The following is a 20,466-nucleotide window of genomic DNA, read 5'->3' as shown; positions in this document are numbered from 1 at the left end:
GATATGAAACAAAATGTTAGAACCTTGGACAGTAATTGTACGTGAGCACTGCTGGAGGGCAGGAAACCATTTTCAGTCCAGTATCTGGCAGATCCCCACTCTGGCTTTTCAAGTGACTCCTGAACCTCTGCTTTCAGTTGACTGGTCAAAGTTTGGAGCTGCTCCTCCACGTTTTCAACAGACTGGTGATCAGCTAAAGGCAGCAGATTTGGTTCAACGCCTATCTCTTCTTCAGCTACAGATTTCAATCCCTGGACAGTTGTGAAAATGATTTTCATTTGGTCCTTCATCATCACCTCGTTTGTCAACTTAAGGAGTACTAGGTCATGGCTGTACATACAAAAACTAAAGTGCATGAATAATGTCGAACACTTTTATGAATTTTCAGCGGGTGTGTCAAAATAGATCAGTGACACAATGTAATATTTTATCCCAAATGCACCTAGAATTGGACTCTGTCAAGGTCTGTTTATTTGTCATATGCACAGTTTCCCTGTACAATAAAATTCTTACTTTGCTGTCCACATGAATGCCACAAAATACTAATGAAATATAAAGTAGATAACACAAAATCTAAGGCACTTTAAGCAGCAAAGGCAGCAATATAATAAAAAATATAAGGCAGCATAGCTTGTGCTAGAAACACCATTTCAACTCTGTTCAACTTGTGAGATGTTCAGCTACCACTACTACTACTTTTGAAATATTTAGCTTTATTTTGAAAATTTTGCACAATTTAAATGAATGAGGAAATTCTACTTCAGCATACTTTTAGCTATTTCAGGTATCAAAATGTTCGGCTCCTCAAGGACATTCATGCTTCTATTCAGAATTTTTGTAATCTTCAAACTTTTGAAATATTTAGCTTTATTTTGAAAATCTTGCCCCATTCAAATGAATGGGAAAATTCTACTTCTGCATAATTTCAGCTATCAGAATGTTCAGCTCTTCAAAATAATTCATGCTTCTCTTCAGAATTTTTCTAAACTTCATACTTTTAAAATATTTAGCTTTATTTTGAAAATCTTGCCCCATTCAAATGAATGGGAAAATTCTACTTCTGCATAATTTCAGCTATCAGAATGTTCAGCTCTTCAAAATAATTCATGCTTCTCTTCAGAATTTTTCTAAACTTCATACTTTTAAAATATTTAGCTTTATTTTGAAAATCTTGCCCCATTCAAATGAATGGGAATGTTCTAATTCAGCATAATTTCAGCTAGCTGTCTCTTTTGTGACCTTGTAATGTGATAAACACCTTAAGATCATGCAGCAAACTTAATTTCCTCACGGGGATAAATAATGAATCTATTGAAGTACCAAAATTAAAATTACTCATTGTGCAGACTGGCACATTAGTCATATGCAAATATGATTATGGCACATTATATTATTAGATTATTTCACCACTTTAATGTTGCCAATGTTGTGGAGTAGTGAACTACATGTAGTTAAACTAGTAGTCTAGTTTGCAGTAGTTTGCTGGTTGTTTAACTGCCTTCTTGCCTAGTGATCCAAGTAGTTACTTTACTTTGTATTACTATTTGTGTTATTATTATAGGCCATTTATAACAGGAAAATGGGACCTAATATTTGTAACATGAGATCATAACTTACTGAGCCCTTGATAGAACTCGTGATACAAACATTTTATATTTGACATATTTATTCTTAGCTTTAGTACACAAGTAAATACCAAATGTATTCTTACTTACAATTTATATACATGTTATTTTTAGAAAGTGTATTTTGAAGGAAAAAAAAACCATAACCAAATTAAAAATTTAAGCAGGACCAGAATGCTAGCTTTTGAACTTCTGGTCTTTTTTTTTTTTCTCCATAGCATAAATGTACAAACCTTCCACTAACCTGAGCTGCAGACATCTGGTAAATGGTCTTATACTTGTATAGCACCTTTCTATGCTTTTACAGCACACTCAAAGCGCTTTCACATTATTCGGCCATTCACCCCTTTGCACTCCCACATTCACACACCGGCGACATCACCAGGAGCAACTGGAGCAACAGGAGCTCAAGGACACGTCGACATGTTGACTGGACAAGCTGGGAATCGAACCGCTAATCCTTTGGTTAGGAAACAACCTGCTCTACCTCCTGAGCCACAGCCGCCCCCAAATTTCAGACAAATCCTTTTTATATATATAGTGTTGTAAGTTTTGTGGCGATGCTTCTTAACCCTTTTGTTCCTGGAGACAAATGGCACAAAATTAAGTAGGCTATGTGCAAGCTCAGGTAGGACAGAACCTGGAAAATACCCATCCCCCCAGACAAAAACAGACAACAACTGGCTTGGATTTTCTTCAGTTTCTTAAAAAGATTCAGTCCACAGTAGTTCAGAGTTTGGCACCAACAATATAAAAACAAGTTAAACAAAAATGAAGTATACACCCCAAAATAGCATTGAACAAAATGCCTGAATAAAAAGGGATAAATAAAAGAAATTAATATATAAAAAAAATACAAACATGTAAGTAGTTAAAATAGTTAAAATGCATTTCACTTAGAAATAATGATGGATTTTCCAATTCGTTTTGAAATTACAGTTGGAGGTTTGGTCAGTCAGCTCTTAGACCTGCTATGCCTTAAATACTTTTAAAACAACCACATTACACATGACATAATCAGCCTGCACTGTAATAACAGGAAAGCAATGTTTCAACTCAAAAGTAACTTTTTTTAAGTGAAGTTTGTCGTTTTGAATTTCTTGTAATTCAGAGAAACCCTTAGTGCCCAGTTGCTCTGCTCATTAACAAAGGAACAACTGTAATCCTCTTCATTACAAAGAATGTTCATCCAAATGAATAAAAGCTGTGAGATCCATTTTATTTCAATCTGACTGACTGTGACTATCATGTCTGTTGAGGTCAGGCAAGCTGATTCAGGAACTGTAAAAGTTGTTTTGGATGACAATAGAAATACTGTATGACTCTGGATTTTGTTTGGAGTAATCTCACTGTCTCCTCATTTGGAAATATCTGAGGACCCGTACAATACATTCTTTTATTACCCAAGTGTCTTCTGAGTATATACTAATCACAGTGGGAAATACAACAAATGTGGCTACAGGAATAATCAGGCACAGATGTTTGGAATGGTGCATTTTGTCTTGATCAGAAAAAGGATAATTGTAATGGAATGTTTTGAAATAAAAAAATCTAGTTAAAAATCTCAATACAACAGTACAAACAACACTGCTTTGTTTGTGCGTGTGTGTGAGTTTGTTAAGCGTATGTTTGTGGTAGGCAGATTTGAGGTGAAAGATCAGCAAAATTTGTATTATGAAAGATTTAAGTCAAAATTCACCTACATATAAAAAATTGTGGATCAGAACCAACACAAAAGTTGGACAGATCTGTGAAAAGGGTGAAGCAGGTGGTGTAGGTAAAAGAAATTAATATATCTGAGATTTTTTTAAGGCACTGAGATTTGGTGCGGGGAAAGCCTTTAAAGCACGCATCTGATGGAAATGTCTTCTTTTAACTTGAAGCAAAAGGAGGCTTCCATCTTGAAGTGGTCTTGACGCTGTAAGGGGTCTCACGTCTTCTTACTCGTTTACTCAAACTCCCTTCTTCTCTACTCTGAGGGGCTGTGAGCATCTGCGAGCAGCTCTGGCCTCAAGCATTCAATGGGACACTGTATGTTCTGGACAGCAGGAAAGAAAAGGGCGAGAAGTGCAGAAAAGAAAGAAGAGGATGGATTTAAAGCAGCATTGGCAAAATCAGTGGTAATTTGCAAATAACCAAACCTACTGTAACCCCTTTTGTGTAATACTGAATGAAATACCCAACACAAAAACCAGGTATTGTTGAATTTGGAGGATATGTAGAGTTAAAAGAGGTAAAAGACAATTTCAAGTTGTTATCTGAGTAAAACTTCATATTATTTTTTAACTTCTTTACCCTTCATCTGCCATTTTTTGTAGATAATTACCAAAGAATAGATTATAATCGTACTGGTACATTTGTAGTGAAACACTGACCAGTTTGCGTAGAGCGTTTTCTCTGTAGCGGTCAAAGACATCTGAGTTAACAGGTTGGAGGAGGTCAACATCCACATCCGTATGCACTCCTGGCTTCCTGCAGTTCTCACAACGCCAGCCCTAAAGCAGGAGAGCGAAAAATGAATGTAGATGCATGACAAACACATTCTGGCTTCAAGGTGTCCATGATACAGCTCTCGGGTAGTTCAGTGTAGTAGACACAGAAAGGTACTGGTCATACTGTCAACATTAAAGCAGCAGGGAATAAGGTTGTGCACTCACAAATACAAACACACATACACAAACTGTTACCCACCTGTTGTCCACCATAGCAGGTACAGGTACAAATGGCACCCATATATTCCTTCTGCCACTGGCTGCCCATCTGGTAGATTTTCCCATCGTCATAACATGTCGACTCATCTGGAAGACGATAGTTACATATTAAGGAGTTGCAGTACTTGAGTAGAAAGATTCAATTAATTCTGCTTAAGATCTAATACTCAGTGTTTAGAATGCAAAGTGGAACTGGAGACTAAGCTTACAGAAAACATAGTGTATGTGTTCAGACTGTGTGTGAACCAAATTCAATGTGCCAGTGCAGATATATTTATCAAATAAGTTCATATTTGTGTGTCAAGCATGAGTGTGTGTCTATACTTACAAGGTTCACATTTAAATTCTCCCTTGCCATTTCCTAGGCAGGTGCAGCTCATCATGTGACCATTTTCAGCATGGCGATCCCACTTTTCGCCAATGCGGTAGTTGTTTCCATTATCATGACACCACTCTGAAGAAGGAGAAGCAAAGAACGGGAAGGAGAAGAAAAGCAATGGAATGATGAGAGAAATACACAAAGCAGACATGTTCAGGACAGGTGAATTGAAATAGAAATAAAGAGGAGATAAAGGTGAATAGAATGAGAGTATGGAAGAAGCAGGTTGAAGTGGACATGTGAAAGGGGAGAAGTTCGTCAATTTGTGTAAAGAGCAGAAACAACAGTTGAAAAGTTTAAACTTTTCCCTTCACACTTACAAAGAAAAATTCACAGCATTCACTTATAATGATTTCCACACAGTATAAATCAAAGTGTCTATAAAACAAGTACAGAACAATCTCTGAAGCTGCACAAAAAACAGGCATTCATCTTCAGTGCAAAATACTTTTGTAGTTCAAACAACTTACAATCTTGAGAACACGCAAAGCCTGAGTTTCAGTGGTTGTTGAATATAGCTACACAGTGCACCAGTGGACAGACACACATAACATGTACAGTATGCTGATGGATGATGCTCTCCGTTTCTGGTTAGCTATATAGACATTGCAAACTACTGATACTGATGCTAGCTAGTTAGCTTAGCTCGCGTTGCTTTTTCCCTCTTACTGTGAAGTTTTCACAGTTGACAGATACACTGCGTGGAGGCCAGCATGTGCAAACTACAGGCACAATTGATTCATTAACTGTGTAGTAATTTAAGTGGTTGTAACATGTAATGCACTGTACAGAAAACATCATCTTTACAATGCATTTAGGAAGAAAATAGTATCCAAAAATTGAATTAGCTGCCCATGCTGGCTCTTATTGCTGCATGCTGTAGCACACAGAACTTGATCTGTATCTCTATGGCTTTTGAACAGCAATCGCTAGGGAATTTATAACATGGATGATGTGAAGTGTCCTCAATTAGATGAACCGACATAGTGACTTTCTGATTTAAAGCCATTTTGGCAATCTAGGTTCGTCTTATAACATTATCCACATACAGCTTTTTTAAGGATGTGCTGTAGGTGCTAAACTGTTTTGGTCAATGTGTCACTCTTTGCTGAATGAATTAAACCATACAGAAAAATGCCACATTTTTCATACCACATAACAAATATGTGCACTTTGTCATGTCATAAATTCCCTCTCCTCTTGAGTAGGTCACATAGAATTATTTGACTTCTAATTCTATGGTGTGTTATTGGGTCTTTGCAAAGCTGGGAAGATGTTATTAAGCCACTCACTGGATGAGTCACACCTAAAATGGCCACTGCCCAAGCCCAGACAGTGACACCACAGCTTGAAGCCTGTCTCAGACATGCGCTCCCACTCTGAGCCCACCTCATGATAGGTGTGCGTGAATGTATCATAACATACGTCACGGTTGGTGGAATGACTGATGTCACCTGGAGCTAAGAGATGGAAGAAAAAATATGTTTAGAAAGAAATTATACATTTTTCAAATTATTCATAATAAAATATTGTTAAAAACAGCTAATATCTGGGGTGTCTCTATGCAAGTGCTATGTATGTTTAGGTTTTTATACAATGAATTTATCTTTGTATCTTTGTGTATACAATGTTACATGCTTTCTGTGAAGACAGAAAAAATCTCCTAACACACTTTGTCAGTGTGGACTACTATACCAGCATTGCCAACTGTTACGACTTTCTCCAGAACTTTCTCTTTAGCCCCGCCCCTCATGGCCTCTACTACAACACTGTAGGATGCTCCGGATGTCAATCCAATCAGTGTGGCACGGTTGGCAGTACCAGGAAGACGTGTCTATATGGAGGAAAACAAAGTTAATGAGTGGTCCTTATATCTCCAGCAGTGAATGCTGTATGTGAGTGGTGCGTGTGTTTTACCTGGAAGCCCCTTTCCTCCAGGTGTGTAATGGGATTACAAGACAGCTCATACTCTGAAGTCTGAGGGATTGGTTGCCACGAGATGGCTGTGATTGTCTGTGCTTCTTGGGGAAAATCTGTCTCATTGTCAGGGAACCCAAATGCGAGACCTGGCAGTTGACCCTCATTCACCTATGGGATCCAAAACAACAACAACAAAACAAAACAAAAAAAGAAGCGGTCATGATATCGAGTTTTATATTTCTGAATAAATCTGATGATCATCTACCTTCAATGGTATAAATCAAGACAGTTCAAGTTATGCTTTATGGTACAGTGGTTTTTCAGTTTACCTGAGAGGTTTTGATTTAAACCACAGTTTCTCATATGAAAACATTATCTTTCAGCATGCTCCCCCATTGCATGAAAAAATGTTTTTAAATATCTACAGTTATTGCAAGTTTCATTTGCTGATATGATTTAAGAATGGTAATAAAGAAAGTTCAGATTTACAGCAGGTAATCTGAGCCTCACAGACCTTGACCAAGGGAACTCTGTTTCCATCAGGGTCTGCAACAGGAATATAGATTAGGGGCTCTCTGAGAGTGGGTCTCTGGCCTTCTTTGGGCCCCTCGTAGGGGCCATGAAGTCCATTATTAGGGCCTAGACTCTGGTACTCTGTGTAGATGTGTTGGCCCTGCTGGCCTGGCTGGTTCTGGCCGCTGGTACCAGCCAAGTGCACATGGTTGGGGGTGAAGCTAGGCACAGAAAAAGAGACAAATGAGAAAAGAAATGCAAAAATGAGAGTGAGCAGGATAAAGGCATATTTGATGTTGCATTCTTAAAATGAATAGGTTCAAATTTCAGCATGATTATACTTTTTCTTACATCTTGTCATTGAAGGACTCTGGAACATCCAGGATGTCAGTGCTGGGTCGGTGAGGAACAGGAAGCTGAGGCAGTTCAGGGACAAACAGCTGATGATCTGGAGCTGGCTCTGATTGGATGGCAGACATACATATACTAGCTGTTAGAAGCAAGCAAGCTGAGTTTTTAGCACAAGACGGTTGTTTGAAAGATGTTCATCTGTATTGTTGTAATGCTTGTAACACAAACGTTATAACATTCATATTAAATGTCTAATTTAAGGTTACAAATGCGTCTGATGTATCCAGATATGCTCTAGTAGTCCATAAACACAGATACATGTTAAAGTTTATATTTTAATTCACTACATGTTTTGTTTATTTTAGCTACAGTCTGGGATGGGAGATCAGATTTATTATTAGGTAGATTTATTTACTCTTAATAGTCTAATATTAATGTGTTACCTGGCTCCAATAACATTATTATGACACATTTGTAGTTTTAGATACTGCCATCATTTTAGTTGCAGTCCACTTTGAGATACTGACCCTCTGCCTCAGAACACAAGCATGGGGTTAATGTATGTATGTGAGTACTATTAAAGAATACAAATTACTGTATATCAATGCTGGAAAATTCTGCTAGTAGAGAAAAAGGTCAGCAGGGGGCAGCATAGCACGGCTCTCAAACTCCATAACGTGTAGCAATTGTTATGAAGTGATAGTTTTACAGTGTTTATGTTAGCTGAAATACCTGGTACTCATGCAGTGGATAGATGAGATTACTTCATGTAATTAAGCACAAAGTTGCAACTGTTGGCACAATTTCTCATATAAAAACTGCCCATAGTGTTTTGATTTTACAGTTCTATCATCATTTCTGTGGGAAGGCTAATATTTCATTATTCCATAGCACCAGTAGAATGTAATACCTTCAGAATGTTATAATTTAAGCTGACAGGATAATGGTATAGTTTTAGTCTGTTCATGTTTGCACAGACCAGGTGGTACATACGTGTTCTGGCTTTCCCCACTAAAGGTGTGCTCCTCAAATCATTCTGCAGTGCAGTAATTTTAATGACATACTCTGTTCCTGGTTTCAGACCTATAACAAAACAAATTGAAAAGTTGGGAAGAAAGTTGATTTTTTAAATTAATGTATCTGCACGTATGCTCTATTTGGCTGTGTACAGTAAATGTTATGTGCCACACTCACCATGGACAGTGGTATAAACCTGGCCTGCATGGGGTCTGGGGGTAACTTCTCGAGGTAAACCGCCAACCTCCTCATAGGTGACATAATACCCAGTGACCCCTGGGCTGCGGGATCGCTCCCAGGTAAAAGAGATACTGTCAGGGTTCAGGGAGATGAAGCGGATATTGGTGGGTGGGATAACCACTGGTTTGGCTGGAAGAGATAGACAACTATGTAAGTAGTCATAAAAACTTGAGGGATGTTCTAAGAGCTTGGAATGTAGCGTTAAATAATTACACACTGCTAAAATCTGTAGTGCTGTTTCAGGTACAAAACCTGTATATACATTTCTCTGCAGGCAGAGCATGTGAGAGTCAAAGTAATGTATTCTTTTTGACTGATACAATAGAATAAGGGTTAATGAATACCTGTGGTTGCAGCGAGTGTGAGAGGTGCACTGCGTCCATTTCCTTTCAGTGTATACATATTGATCTTATAGCGGGTGCCTGGCTCCAGCCCTGAAGCGTAGACACAATGACATGAAAAGTAACTTGTGTGTGCACAGTATGTAAGAATCTGTTGTCATGATTGAACTACAGTATGTACATTACATTACATTATTCTTACAGCTAAACTACATTTTTGTGCATTTGCAAGCTTGTGCTTTCCCATAACTGTGTACCTGTAATAGTGAATGATCGTGAGTCAGGGCCAATGGTCCTTTGAACAGGTATGTAGCCTGCAGAGGAGGAGGTGGGTGTGACCTCAACCAGGAAGCCAGAGATGGTTTCTGTCTTGGAGCGCCAGGTCAGAGTGATGGAGGAGTCGTTAACGTCAGAGATACGTACACGCCGAGGGGGGCTGATATCTGAAGGTAGATGAGCAAAGACAGAGACGAAACAAAATCAGGACAAAATATATATAAATATATATATGTATATTTTAATGATGGGATAACCACGATGCATTTATTAGTCTTAATGTCAAGATTAATGAAATAGACTCACTCTCCAGAGTGGTGACCTCTCCTTGTATCGGTCTGCTGGTCAGAGAGTTTTTCAAGGCATAAACGTGGACCTCATAGGTAGTTGCAACCTAACAAAGAAGAAGAAAAGACTTCAGACTGTCTCAGTGCAGTCTCCATAATGCTGAGTATAGTACAGTACACTTGCTACAAATACAATCATACATGTTTATGTACAGTATGTGTTTCGCATGTATTTTACTAAGTCACAAAATCCAACTTTCTAATACCTGAACTGTATCACAATATGATCTGTCAGTAGCATTTGCTCTCAGTTGTTTCAAGGAAATGGAAATCCAAGAAGTGACCACGTTCAAAGTGATGGATATAACTTCTGTTTTAATATTCTAGTGACATAAGTGGAAGCCAGTGGGTGTATGGAAGGAAGAAAATGACCTTTTACTGTGACAGTCGGGGTAAAGAAACACCCCACAGTGATAATGCACTAACACGCAGTGATAACTATTTTTCAGGAAACAAGACTGAACAAAAGGTCATTCATTTGCACGCACCATGAGTCCAGAGATGTGAGCCTGAGTGGTGTCTGGCGCCAGGTTAATCTCTTTGGTGGGTCCACTCTTGTTCTTGGGATTCACCACCACACGATAGCCTGTGAGGCCTGTAAGATCATTTAGTCTGTTTTCCTGACCCGGCACAACCCAGTGCATAGTGAAAGAGGTAGGGCCGACCTGGGAGAACTGGAGGTTGGTGGGGGGTGAAATGGCTGCGGTGAGGAAAGTAAAAAAACTGTTAGTGGAAGACAGTATTAACAAGGGACACGCTCAGTGAAAATGATCAACTACAATGTGAATAACATCTACAATCAGTGCTGGACAAAACAAAAGTTCAGTATATAACATCTATACCTAATTTCCTCCAATACCTGTAGCTTGTCTCCCAACCAGTGGTGTGCTGGCTGTGTCATCATGCAGGGCGATGACCTTCACAGTGTATTCAGTTCCAGGTTGCAGACCATAGATTACAGCGGACTCGGCATCTCCTCGGGGAGCAGGACGCAGCTCTCTCTCGCCCTCCTCTGAACTTGAATATAAGACTCTGTAGGACGTAACAATTCCCTCAGGACTGTCCCACGTGATCCGCAGTGAGGCGGAGTCAATGTCTGAGAAGGTCAGGTCTTTTGGGTGGTCTACATCTAAAGGTGAGGAGAGCAGACAGAAGAGTGACAAGGCAGTGGGGTTGGAGATCTAAGTTTATTTCTGAACAAATATCTCTCTAGAAATGGTAAAGCCTCACTTGTAAAAGCATTCACCACCAATGGAGTGCTCTCTCCCTCTTGTCCAATAGCGGACACACTCAAAGTGTACTGCACTGTAGGCATCAGGCCTGAGAAAGTCATTCAAAAGCAATAAACAAAATGACAGTTTACAGCTAATTTAGCTTTAAAACACAGACAAAACACTACATACTGGGACTTTTGATCAACAACATACCTGGGGCCACCACCTCAGTGAAAGTTGGCCCCTGTCCATTTTTGGGAACCCCAGTCACCCTGTATCCCTTGATCGGGCCTTGGGCAGGGCTCCACCTGACTGTGACGCTGTTGTCGTTTATATGTGTCACCTTCATTTCAGAGGGCGACTCGATACCTAGCAGAGGAGAGGAAGAGGAGGAAGATGTGACTGGGAGACAAAATAATCACTTCTACATCTGAACGAGGGTAAATTTGTGTACGTGTCGTGTGTGTGACATAAATAGGAATGCTGGATGCAGGGCTGTCTCCTCTACCAGTCACAGCATAGACAGTGACTTTGTAGTTGGTACCAGGCTTCAGGTTAGAGATTGTGGCAGTAGACTCAGAGCCAGGCACTGTGAACTCCTTGGGATTACTGTGACCTCCTGGATTCACAGGGATACAAAGACTGTGTTTTAAAAATTAGCAGACTGATGAACAACAGTCAGGAACTGACTTAAAACCAAAACAAAATAATACTGTTTTTTTCCAAAACCTGGATTTAATCAGTATCATTATCAGTAGCTCACCTGTTTCTCCGTGAGTGATCCTATAGTAGCGTACAGTGACAGGAGGAGCATCCCAGCGGACAGTGATACTGGTGGGGGTAGAGTCTACTACTTCCAGGTCTGTGGGAGCATCAGAGACTGGAGAAAGAGTAACAAGCCAGAAACAAAACAATAAATAAAAACATATTGATGACAGCATGGTAAGTAACTGGAGCAGATCGATCAGGATTTCATACTTGTCCTCTGTGTCCCACTGAGTGGCAGGCTCTCCTGGGTCTCACTCACTGCATAGATGTTGACCAGATACTCAGTGTCTGGGGTGAGTCCCGTCAGAGTGAAGTGGCTCCTGGAGGGGGGCAGCCTCTCATCTTTGGCCCTCCCGCCACTCACCATCTGGTAACGAATACGATAGCCAGTGATTTTACTCTGGGGAGCAAGCCAATGGATGGTGAAGGAGTTGGGGAAGATGTCAGAGAAACTCAGGTCATCTGGTGAATCAAGAGCTGAGGAAGGTTGGGTGATACAGAAAAGAACACATTAATACTGAGGAAACACTTTGTACCTCGGTAAAAAATCTCATTTGCTTTTGAATACTGGACTGATATACTCCTCTTTTCAAATTAGGACCAGTAAGACTCACCTGTTCTCCGGATGCCAACGAGGGGTGAGCTCTCTCTCTGCTCATAAACACACACCACACTCACCATATACTCTGTGTTGGGCATCAAATCTGTGGAGAGTGGAGAACACATAAACACAGATGTAGGTGTTTGTGTGTGTGTGTGTGTGTGTGTGTGTGTGTGTGTGAATCCTTTGTTTTTGCAATAGCTTACCCCATAACATTACTTGGTTGGTCTTGCCTCCTACACTGGTTTCTCTGGTGTCATCTTCATTATCAGTGGGGTTAAAACTACAACCATAAAACCAACAACAAAGAACTGATGTTGTCACTTCTGGTGTATCATGTATTTTACATGAATATGGATGGTTTACTAATTTACTTATTCTTATTCTGGGGAAAAAAATCTGTGTACATTCAAGATGACATGTGAATCAAAAAGAAATACTGAACATACGTGATGAGGAAGCGGTTGATGTTATCACTGTTGGGGACAGGGGGAGGGACCCAGGAGACTTCCATACTGTGTGGACTAACCTGGCCAAAATTCAGATCAGTGGGGGCTGGTACAGCTGTAGGAAAGAGAGCAGCTTGATTCAGAGCACATTCAAAAGGTCACGATTAAATAATCAAATATGTTCAGCTCAACTAAAAGGTGCAAATGAGGGAAGTGACTAAAAGATAAAAGTATTCACACTACCATCTTTTAAAGGGAAGAGTCTGAATTTTATGTGTGCGTATGCTGTCAGTGTAAATCCATGTCTGAAGGTTTACAGCATCGTAAAAGTGAGAGAACAAGCGGTACTTTCATTGAGGGACAAAGTGTCTCAGTATGAGAAGTAAAATCAGATGATACACACACATACTGTATACACACACACACAGAGTTATTACATCAACAGCTTAAATGGTTTGCTTTGACGCGCCATGTCTTAATCTGAACCGTTTAACATTTTATTATCTCAGCACAGAGTGTGATTTGTGACTTCCTCTGTTTAACTACTGTATTACTAGTAGAGAAAAACTTTTTTGCTCTGTGGAAACATGGCTCTTACAGGTCTGCTGAGTGATTGTGGTGGGTTTGCTCTCGCCATTCTCCGTCACAGTGATCACACTAATGTCATAGTCAATTCCAGGTTCTAGTCCGTAGACAGTATAATGGCCAGCTGTTGGTAGCACCATGTCTTCAAAGATGGGCACGCTGTCGCCGGATGCCACCACCATGATCCTGTAACCAGTGATAGCTGTGGTGTTGAACGGTGACCAGCGGAGAGTGATACTGGTGTCTCTCACGTCCTCAAAGCTGAGGTCTGTCGGCTGTGGGACTTCTGGGTAGGTTAAGAGGGGATATGGGGGGAAGGGAAAGGGCAGAGAGGAGAGGAAAGAAAGAGAGAAGGCACCAGAAACACCAAACCAGAGGCACAAGTAGAAGGAAATGGGACAGGATGTGAGCCGAGTGTCAGAAAGTAGAAACCAACAGACAGAAAGACATGTAGAAGCAGTGGTTAAGATGAGCAGTGAACACTGTCCACTTCCATTAGGTTGAGATACTCAGTATATCACACCAATGGAAGAGCTAATGCCAAGGGCTGCTTTTCCTGGTTTATATTACTAACTAGTGAGGTTTCAGCTGTTGGTCAATGAAACTTCTCCATTGAAAATGTTTAATATATACACAGGAAATAAAGCAATAGCATTTCAAAACTGTCCTAGTACAGTTTCCCCGCTGTCCGTCAGCTGCTGGTGCTAAGTTAGTTGCAATGCTAACAGAGCTATTATGTGTTAAATGCTGAAAGCTGATGAGTTGTTTTCACATTAACACAATACACAATTACTGTCATCATTTTTAAAAAAAAGGTTTCTGTAAACATGCAAAGAGCTTGTTTTTACCTGTTCACATATACAGAAACTGTCTCAAACAAAACTATACTCATTCAAAACTCAGCGCACACATCAAATATTTAGCATGTCTAGACATGCACCGCTAACACAGCATGGTTTCAATGCTACATAAGAATCTTATTATTAATTATCTTTCATTTTAATTTTCTAATATTAAAAATAAATACCCCATGGGTTTTAAAACCCATTCAAAACTCTTTAATTAACCCCTGATACTGACCTGGAGTAATGACAGTTGAAATAGGAGTGCTCTCCATATCTTCCTTAACTGTAACAACACTGATGTTGTACTCCACTCCTGGACTGAGGTTCTCCAGAGTGCAAGAGTTCTGCCCTGCCTCCACAAACTCCTCCACACTGTTTCCTTGCTGCCCTTTGGTGGGAGTGCACGTTACTCTGTAGCCAGTGATGTCTTAAGGGGGAGAGAGAAAGGCACATAAGAGAGACAATTAGCCATTATTTTGATTATTCATAATACTGTATGTTGTATGTGACCTAATTGTTTGTTTTACTGCACATCCTGGTATGCAGATTTGTGTGTACCTGATGTACTAGCTCCATTCCATTGGACCGTGAGCCCTCCGGTGTCAGGGTTAGATTCCAGGTTGAGATCAGTAGGAGGAGACAGAGCTAGAGAGGAAGAGGAGTCAGAGGAAGAGGAGAGGAATGGAAGCAAAAAATTAAAAAGTGGCAGAGGAGAATCAGCACAAACAGCAGGAAATAAAAGCTAAATACAAGAATAAAAGTGTGACAGAGTAAAAATCTATTGGTTTATATTTACGTGTGGTAACACGATGGGTGATTGGGGTTCCCTGCTCCTGGCCATTTACGACTGGCTGGAGACTGTAGGTGTATTCCACTCCCGGGGTCAGACCAGAAATGTAAATACTTCCTGAGTCAGACGTCACATCTCTGGGAGCTTCTCCACCTTGACTGGGACGTACTGTCAGCTGGGAGACAAATGCACACAGAGTCAGAAACAGAGGAGAGAAAGACCCGGATTGTGGGACAGGAGGTAAAGATCAGAGGTCAGTGTTCTCCCAAAACCCGTGAGCCACCGCATCTCTGGTGTGACATATTTTGACCAAATCACATTTATTCTTGAGTTTCCACATCTGCTAACTCCAAAGGGACCTACACTGAACCAAAATTACCTGCAGTGTGTCTTCAACAGCAAGTGGAGGGAAATGCAGTAATTTGCAAAGACAATCACACAATACAGTTGTTGATTTGAGCAACATGATCAAATTTATGAATATGTGGGAGACAGGACATAAAAACAATGTGTATGTCATACATTAGCAGTGAGCATACCTTGTAGCCAATGTGTGGTACTGGAGTCCAGGATATTATAATAGAGGTATCAGTAATGTCAGTGCTAAAATGAGGAGCGCTGCCCATTGGCGGACCTACAAACACACAGAGAGCACAAGTGTGTCATGTCATGCAAGAAGATAGAAGCATCTTCCACTATTTACTTTTACATGCATGTTAGGAGGATGGTACCACATTTCCATATTGAAGTGTTTTCTTCTTATCATAAATGACCTATCTTAGTTTTTGAGGGCAGATTCCTTACTATTATTTATGGATTTATTATTAGGTGGCCACTGCCAATATTTTGTGCAGGTGTTCTACATGACATAATGAACTGTATGTAACACAATACTATAAACCACTGAATAACAAAATGTACTTTGTCGAGGATTTATACCCATCAGTCTAACCCTAATCTGAGTTCTAAAACACTGCACCTTTTGAATATATGGCCACAATACTTTACTCATTCATAACTGCAGAAGACACTTACTAGTGGTAAACACTGCAGTTTCCCCTACACTCAGTGTGTTGTCTTGCTCTGCGTGTAACGTGGCAGTGTACTCTGTGGCAGGCTTCAGGTTGAGGAGGGTATACTGAGAAAGGGGGGCAGGCAGGCGCAGCTGCTTGGGGTTAGAGCCTTCAACGGTGAGGAAGAGTCGGTAGCCGGTGATTTTGGAATGGGGAGCAAACCACAGCATCACAGCACTGTCCTCAGTCACATTTTGGAAATGGATATCTGTGGGAGCATCGGGCTCTAAAAAGAGAAAAATCAATAAAGACACAGATATGTAGCAGGCTGGTTTAGAAAACTGCAGAAAACCATTTTCTAAAGCACACCATAAAGTTCTAGATTGGATCAGTTAAGTTAAATATGCAGAAACTGATTTAGTCCTTTTCCAGTTTGAGTACATCAGTCATACTCACTAGTAGTTTGTTCCCCAATAAGCGGTAAACTCTCCTCTCCACTGTGAATGGTGTATACGCTGAAGCGGTACAATGTTCCTGGCAGTAGGTTGGTCACTTCAACGTAGGAATTTTGACTGACAGGTAGAGACATCTCTCTCTGAGGAGAACCAAACTCGTCAACAGGGGTGACAGTGACACGGTAACCTGAGACATCGCTGGCTGGGCCAGTCCAGGTCAGAACAATTTTTTTATCTGACACCTCAAAGAACTAGAGTCAGAAACAGAGGAGAGAAAGACCCGGATTGTGGGACAGGAGGTAAAGATCAGAGGTCAGTGTTCTCCCAAGAACTCGTGAGCCACCGCATCTCTGTTGTATAAAGATCAGAGGTCAGTGTTCTCCCAAAACCCGTGAGCCACCGCATCTCTGGTGTGACATATTTTGACCAAATCACATTTATTCTTGAGTTTCCACGTCTGCTAACTCCAAAGGGACCTACACTGAACCAAAATTACCTGCAGTGTGTCTTCAACAGCAAGTGGAGGGAAATGCAGTAATTTGCAAAGACAATCACACAATACAGTTGTTGATTTGAGCAACATGATCAAATTTATGAATATGTGGGAGACAGGACATAAAAACAATGTGTATGTCATACATTAGCAGTGAGCATACCTTGTAGCCAATGTGTGGTACTGGAGTCCAGGATATTATAATAGAGGTATCAGTAATGTCAGTGCTAAAATGAGGAGCGCTGCCCATTGGCGGACCTACAAACACACAGAGAGCACAAGTGTGTCATGTCATGCAAGAAGATAGAAGCATCTTCCACTATTTACTTTTACATGCATGTTAGGAGGATGGTACCACATTTCCATATTGAAGTGTTTTCTTCTTATCATAAATGACCTATCTTAGTTTTTGAGGGCAGATTCCTTACTATTATTTATGGATTTATTATTAGGTGGCCACTGCCAATATTTTGTGCAGGTGTTCTACATGACATAATGAACTGTATGTAACACAATACTATAAACCACTGAATAACAAAATGTACTTTGTCGAGGATTTATACCCATCAGTCTAACCCTAATCTGAGTTCTAAAACACTGCACCTTTTGAATATATAGCCACAATACTTTACTCATTCATAACTGCAGAAGACACTTACTAGTGGTAAACACTGCAGTTTCCCCTACACTCAGTGTGTTGTCTTGCTCTGCGTGTAACGTGGCAGTGTACTCTGTGGCAGGCTTCAGGTTGAGGAGGGTATACTGAGAAAGGGGGGCAGGCAGGCGCAGCTGCTTGGGGTTAGAGCCTTCAACGGTGAGGAAGAGTCGGTAGCCGGTGATTTTGGAATGGGGAGCAAACCACAGCATCACAGCACTGTCCTCAGTCACATTTTGGAAATGGATATCTGTGGGAGCATCGGGCTCTAAAAAGAGAAAAATCAATAAAGACACAGATATGTAGCAGGCTGGTTTAGAAAACTGCAGAAAACCATTTTCTAAAGCACACCATAAAGTTCTAGATTGGATCAGTTAAGTTAAATATGCAGAAACTGATTTAGTCCTTTTCCAGTTTGAGTACATCAGTCATACTCACTAGTAGTTTGTTCCCCAATAAGCGGTAAACTCTCCTCTCCACTGTGAATGGTGTATACGCTGAAGCGGTACAATGTTCCTGGCAGTAGGTTGGTCACTTCAACGTAGGAATTTTGACTGACAGGTAGAGACATCTCTCTCTGAGGAGAACCAAACTCGTCAACAGGGGTGACAGTGACACGGTAACCTGAGACATCGCTGGCTGGGCCAGTCCAGGTCAGAACAATTTTTTTATCTGACACCTCAAAGAACTGGAGGTCCGTAGGAGAAGCCACCTCATCTGTGGACAGAAAAAAAAAAACATACCCTCAAAATAAAAAATGTTTTGATCAAAATAGTAAGGTGACAATAGAACTGTCCTCCATGTCAGATTAGCAAACGGCACAGGCCCTGTGGATTAATCTACAGGTAATGCTAAAGTTGCTCACCCTATGCTTATGAGTAGTCACAGTGCATGTGGATTAATCCCTTTCTCTGGTTTAAGCAAACGTGCATTTGAGTGAAGTGATCCAAGTTGGTCCTATTCAGCAGCCAAAATAAGTCATATGCAGCTGCTAGAAACATTGTTGGAAAATGTGTGAAGAAACGTGTCATTTGTGAGCGGAGGAAGAAAAAGCATAATGTTTAGGGACCAGCCTGCAGCAAGTTCTAATTTATCACAGATTTTAGGTCCCTTACAATGTCCTGTACCAAAAGCATTGATGTCTCTTGCCACTTTAAACAGACAGGAAATTGAAGAACGCATTAAGTCACATTTGAAACATCTGCTAAGGTAATTGGAATCTAAACTATGGACTGGGGTAGTCGGGGTAGTTTAAAGATAAAATTAAGTTTTTAAAATATGATTTGAAAATAACTCTTTGATGCGTCCTTCATTTGCTTTTACGTTATATGTCATCAAAGCACACTGGTTTACAGTATAGCCATGACGAGGTGTGTGACATTATAATACAATTTCTGCAAAGTACCAAATCCTTAGACTACTTCCTATTTTGGCCAGACTGGATGCCAGGACACACATAAACATCTTTAATAGTAAACAGCAGAAGAGCTGGACACAGTGCAAAGAAAAAGAGGACAGACCTAAACCTGCTCGCTGCTTGCCTATAACAACACAACCCATCAGGTGCAGATGATCTGGAAGCTTAAAACATCTCATAGTGCTATGACAATGTTTGAGGTGAGCACGTCGCACAGATTCTACACCTAACCCAGACACAAGTACAGCTCAGACAACTTATGTGTAGACAGGAGCCTTATTCCTCCAACAGAGGAAGATCCACAAGGGGACAGTATAAACACAAAACTAGGTCAAGTATTGTGCGTTTATTCAATCGCACAAACTGTACAAACAAGCATGCACACATACACTTTTCCAGCATCTGCTCAACTGGCCCAACAGCATGTTTGGCCTGGCCGACTGAGACGTTTTACATAGTTCCTCACAACAGCTGTGAACTCAGTGACTTCACTTTCCATCGAAAAACTCTTCACTTCTGGTACTGAATACTGGAAATTTTGACAAAAATCCCTAAATAGGCCACAAGATGAGCTTCAGATTGATTCTGGAGGGTGCATTAGTAACATTCCTGTGAAGACCCAGAACAGCAGGAGGGCACAGTATGGATCTAAATCACCAAATGGGCAGATTTTTGGTCACTACACACTAAGAGAAAAAGAACAGATTTTCTAAATCCATACAGTTGTTTTGGTAAATATTAAACTTACAAGTGGCAAGAAAAAGTAATGGTACTGTTTGTAATTTCCTGGACAAAGAAGCAAATGTGGACTTAAAATAAGAGGTTACAGGAGCTGAAAGAAGAAAAAGTGTCTAAATAACAAGGATTGTTTCTCTGTGAATCCTCCAACTGGTCTAAAGAGTTTTTTTTGGCAGATTCACCTAGAGTTTACCCAATCCATATGCAGATTAGGTCCCCATTGTTCACACATATTCATTCATGTACCTGGCAGTGGATCACCAGTAGTGTTGACCTGCACAAAGACAGGCTCACTTTCCAGGCTGTCTTCCACAGCATAGATACTGATGTTGTACGCCTTTCCAGGTCGAAGGTCACTCAGAGTCACAGATGTTGCTGTTTCAGGGAGCATCAGCTCTGTGCTTTCACCTTCTATTGATGGTGTATAGACAACACGATAGCCTGCATGGGGGAAGAGATCACACAGTTTGTTTTATGCAGGCAACTGCCACAGGTCAACAGGCAGGGGCTCAGATTAGCTTTAGCATTTTGATTTTGCCTGTTTTGACAATATTCCCATAACGTACCAGTGATAGGAGCCAGTGGTTTTTCCCAGCTGATAACAATGGAAGTTTCTCCCACCTCCTCCACTTCATGGTCAGTGGGAGCATCAGGTGCTATGGAACAAACGAGGCATACTGTAAGGTTTCTCAATTACCCGCTTTGTTTAGAGTGTTACAAATC

At 40.6% G+C, this 20,466-nt stretch overlaps 1 protein-coding gene across 1 annotated transcript in view; it reads right to left on the bottom strand.

The window, feature by feature from the left end:
* Nucleotides 1-3,427: 3,427 nt before the first annotated feature.
* Nucleotides 3,428-20,466, bottom strand: part of fn1a (fibronectin 1a) — a 29,973-nt gene continuing 12,934 nt past the window's right edge. Inside the window, 33 exon segments of the mRNA XM_020614894.1 lie at nt 3,428-3,663; nt 4,001-4,120; nt 4,317-4,423; nt 4,665-4,790; nt 6,008-6,175; nt 6,411-6,549; nt 6,633-6,803; nt 7,150-7,369; nt 7,500-7,608; nt 8,493-8,582; nt 8,694-8,885; nt 9,101-9,190; nt 9,355-9,540; nt 9,680-9,767; nt 10,209-10,420; nt 10,580-10,849; nt 10,951-11,064; nt 11,148-11,303; nt 11,389-11,553; nt 11,698-11,814; nt 11,913-12,179; nt 12,317-12,406; nt 12,510-12,586; nt 12,753-12,867; nt 13,351-13,623; nt 14,418-14,609; nt 14,741-14,827; nt 14,979-15,147; nt 17,097-17,191; nt 17,593-17,856; nt 18,027-18,305; nt 19,990-20,184; nt 20,310-20,399. Coding sequence (XP_020470550.1) covers nt 3,595-3,663; nt 4,001-4,120; nt 4,317-4,423; nt 4,665-4,790; nt 6,008-6,175; nt 6,411-6,549; nt 6,633-6,803; nt 7,150-7,369; nt 7,500-7,608; nt 8,493-8,582; nt 8,694-8,885; nt 9,101-9,190; nt 9,355-9,540; nt 9,680-9,767; nt 10,209-10,420; nt 10,580-10,849; nt 10,951-11,064; nt 11,148-11,303; nt 11,389-11,553; nt 11,698-11,814; nt 11,913-12,179; nt 12,317-12,406; nt 12,510-12,586; nt 12,753-12,867; nt 13,351-13,623; nt 14,418-14,609; nt 14,741-14,827; nt 14,979-15,147; nt 17,097-17,191; nt 17,593-17,856; nt 18,027-18,305; nt 19,990-20,184; nt 20,310-20,399 — 5,102 coding nt within the window. The 3' untranslated portion in view covers nt 3,428-3,594.

Source organism: Monopterus albus, unplaced genomic scaffold (assembly GCF_001952655.1).
Source record: "Monopterus albus unplaced genomic scaffold, M_albus_1.0 scaffold153.1, whole genome shotgun sequence".
NCBI lineage: Eukaryota > Metazoa > Chordata > Actinopteri > Synbranchiformes > Synbranchidae > Monopterus > Monopterus albus.
The sequence above is the reverse complement of the archived record's forward strand: the minus strand, read 5'-3'. Positions and strand labels throughout refer to the sequence as shown.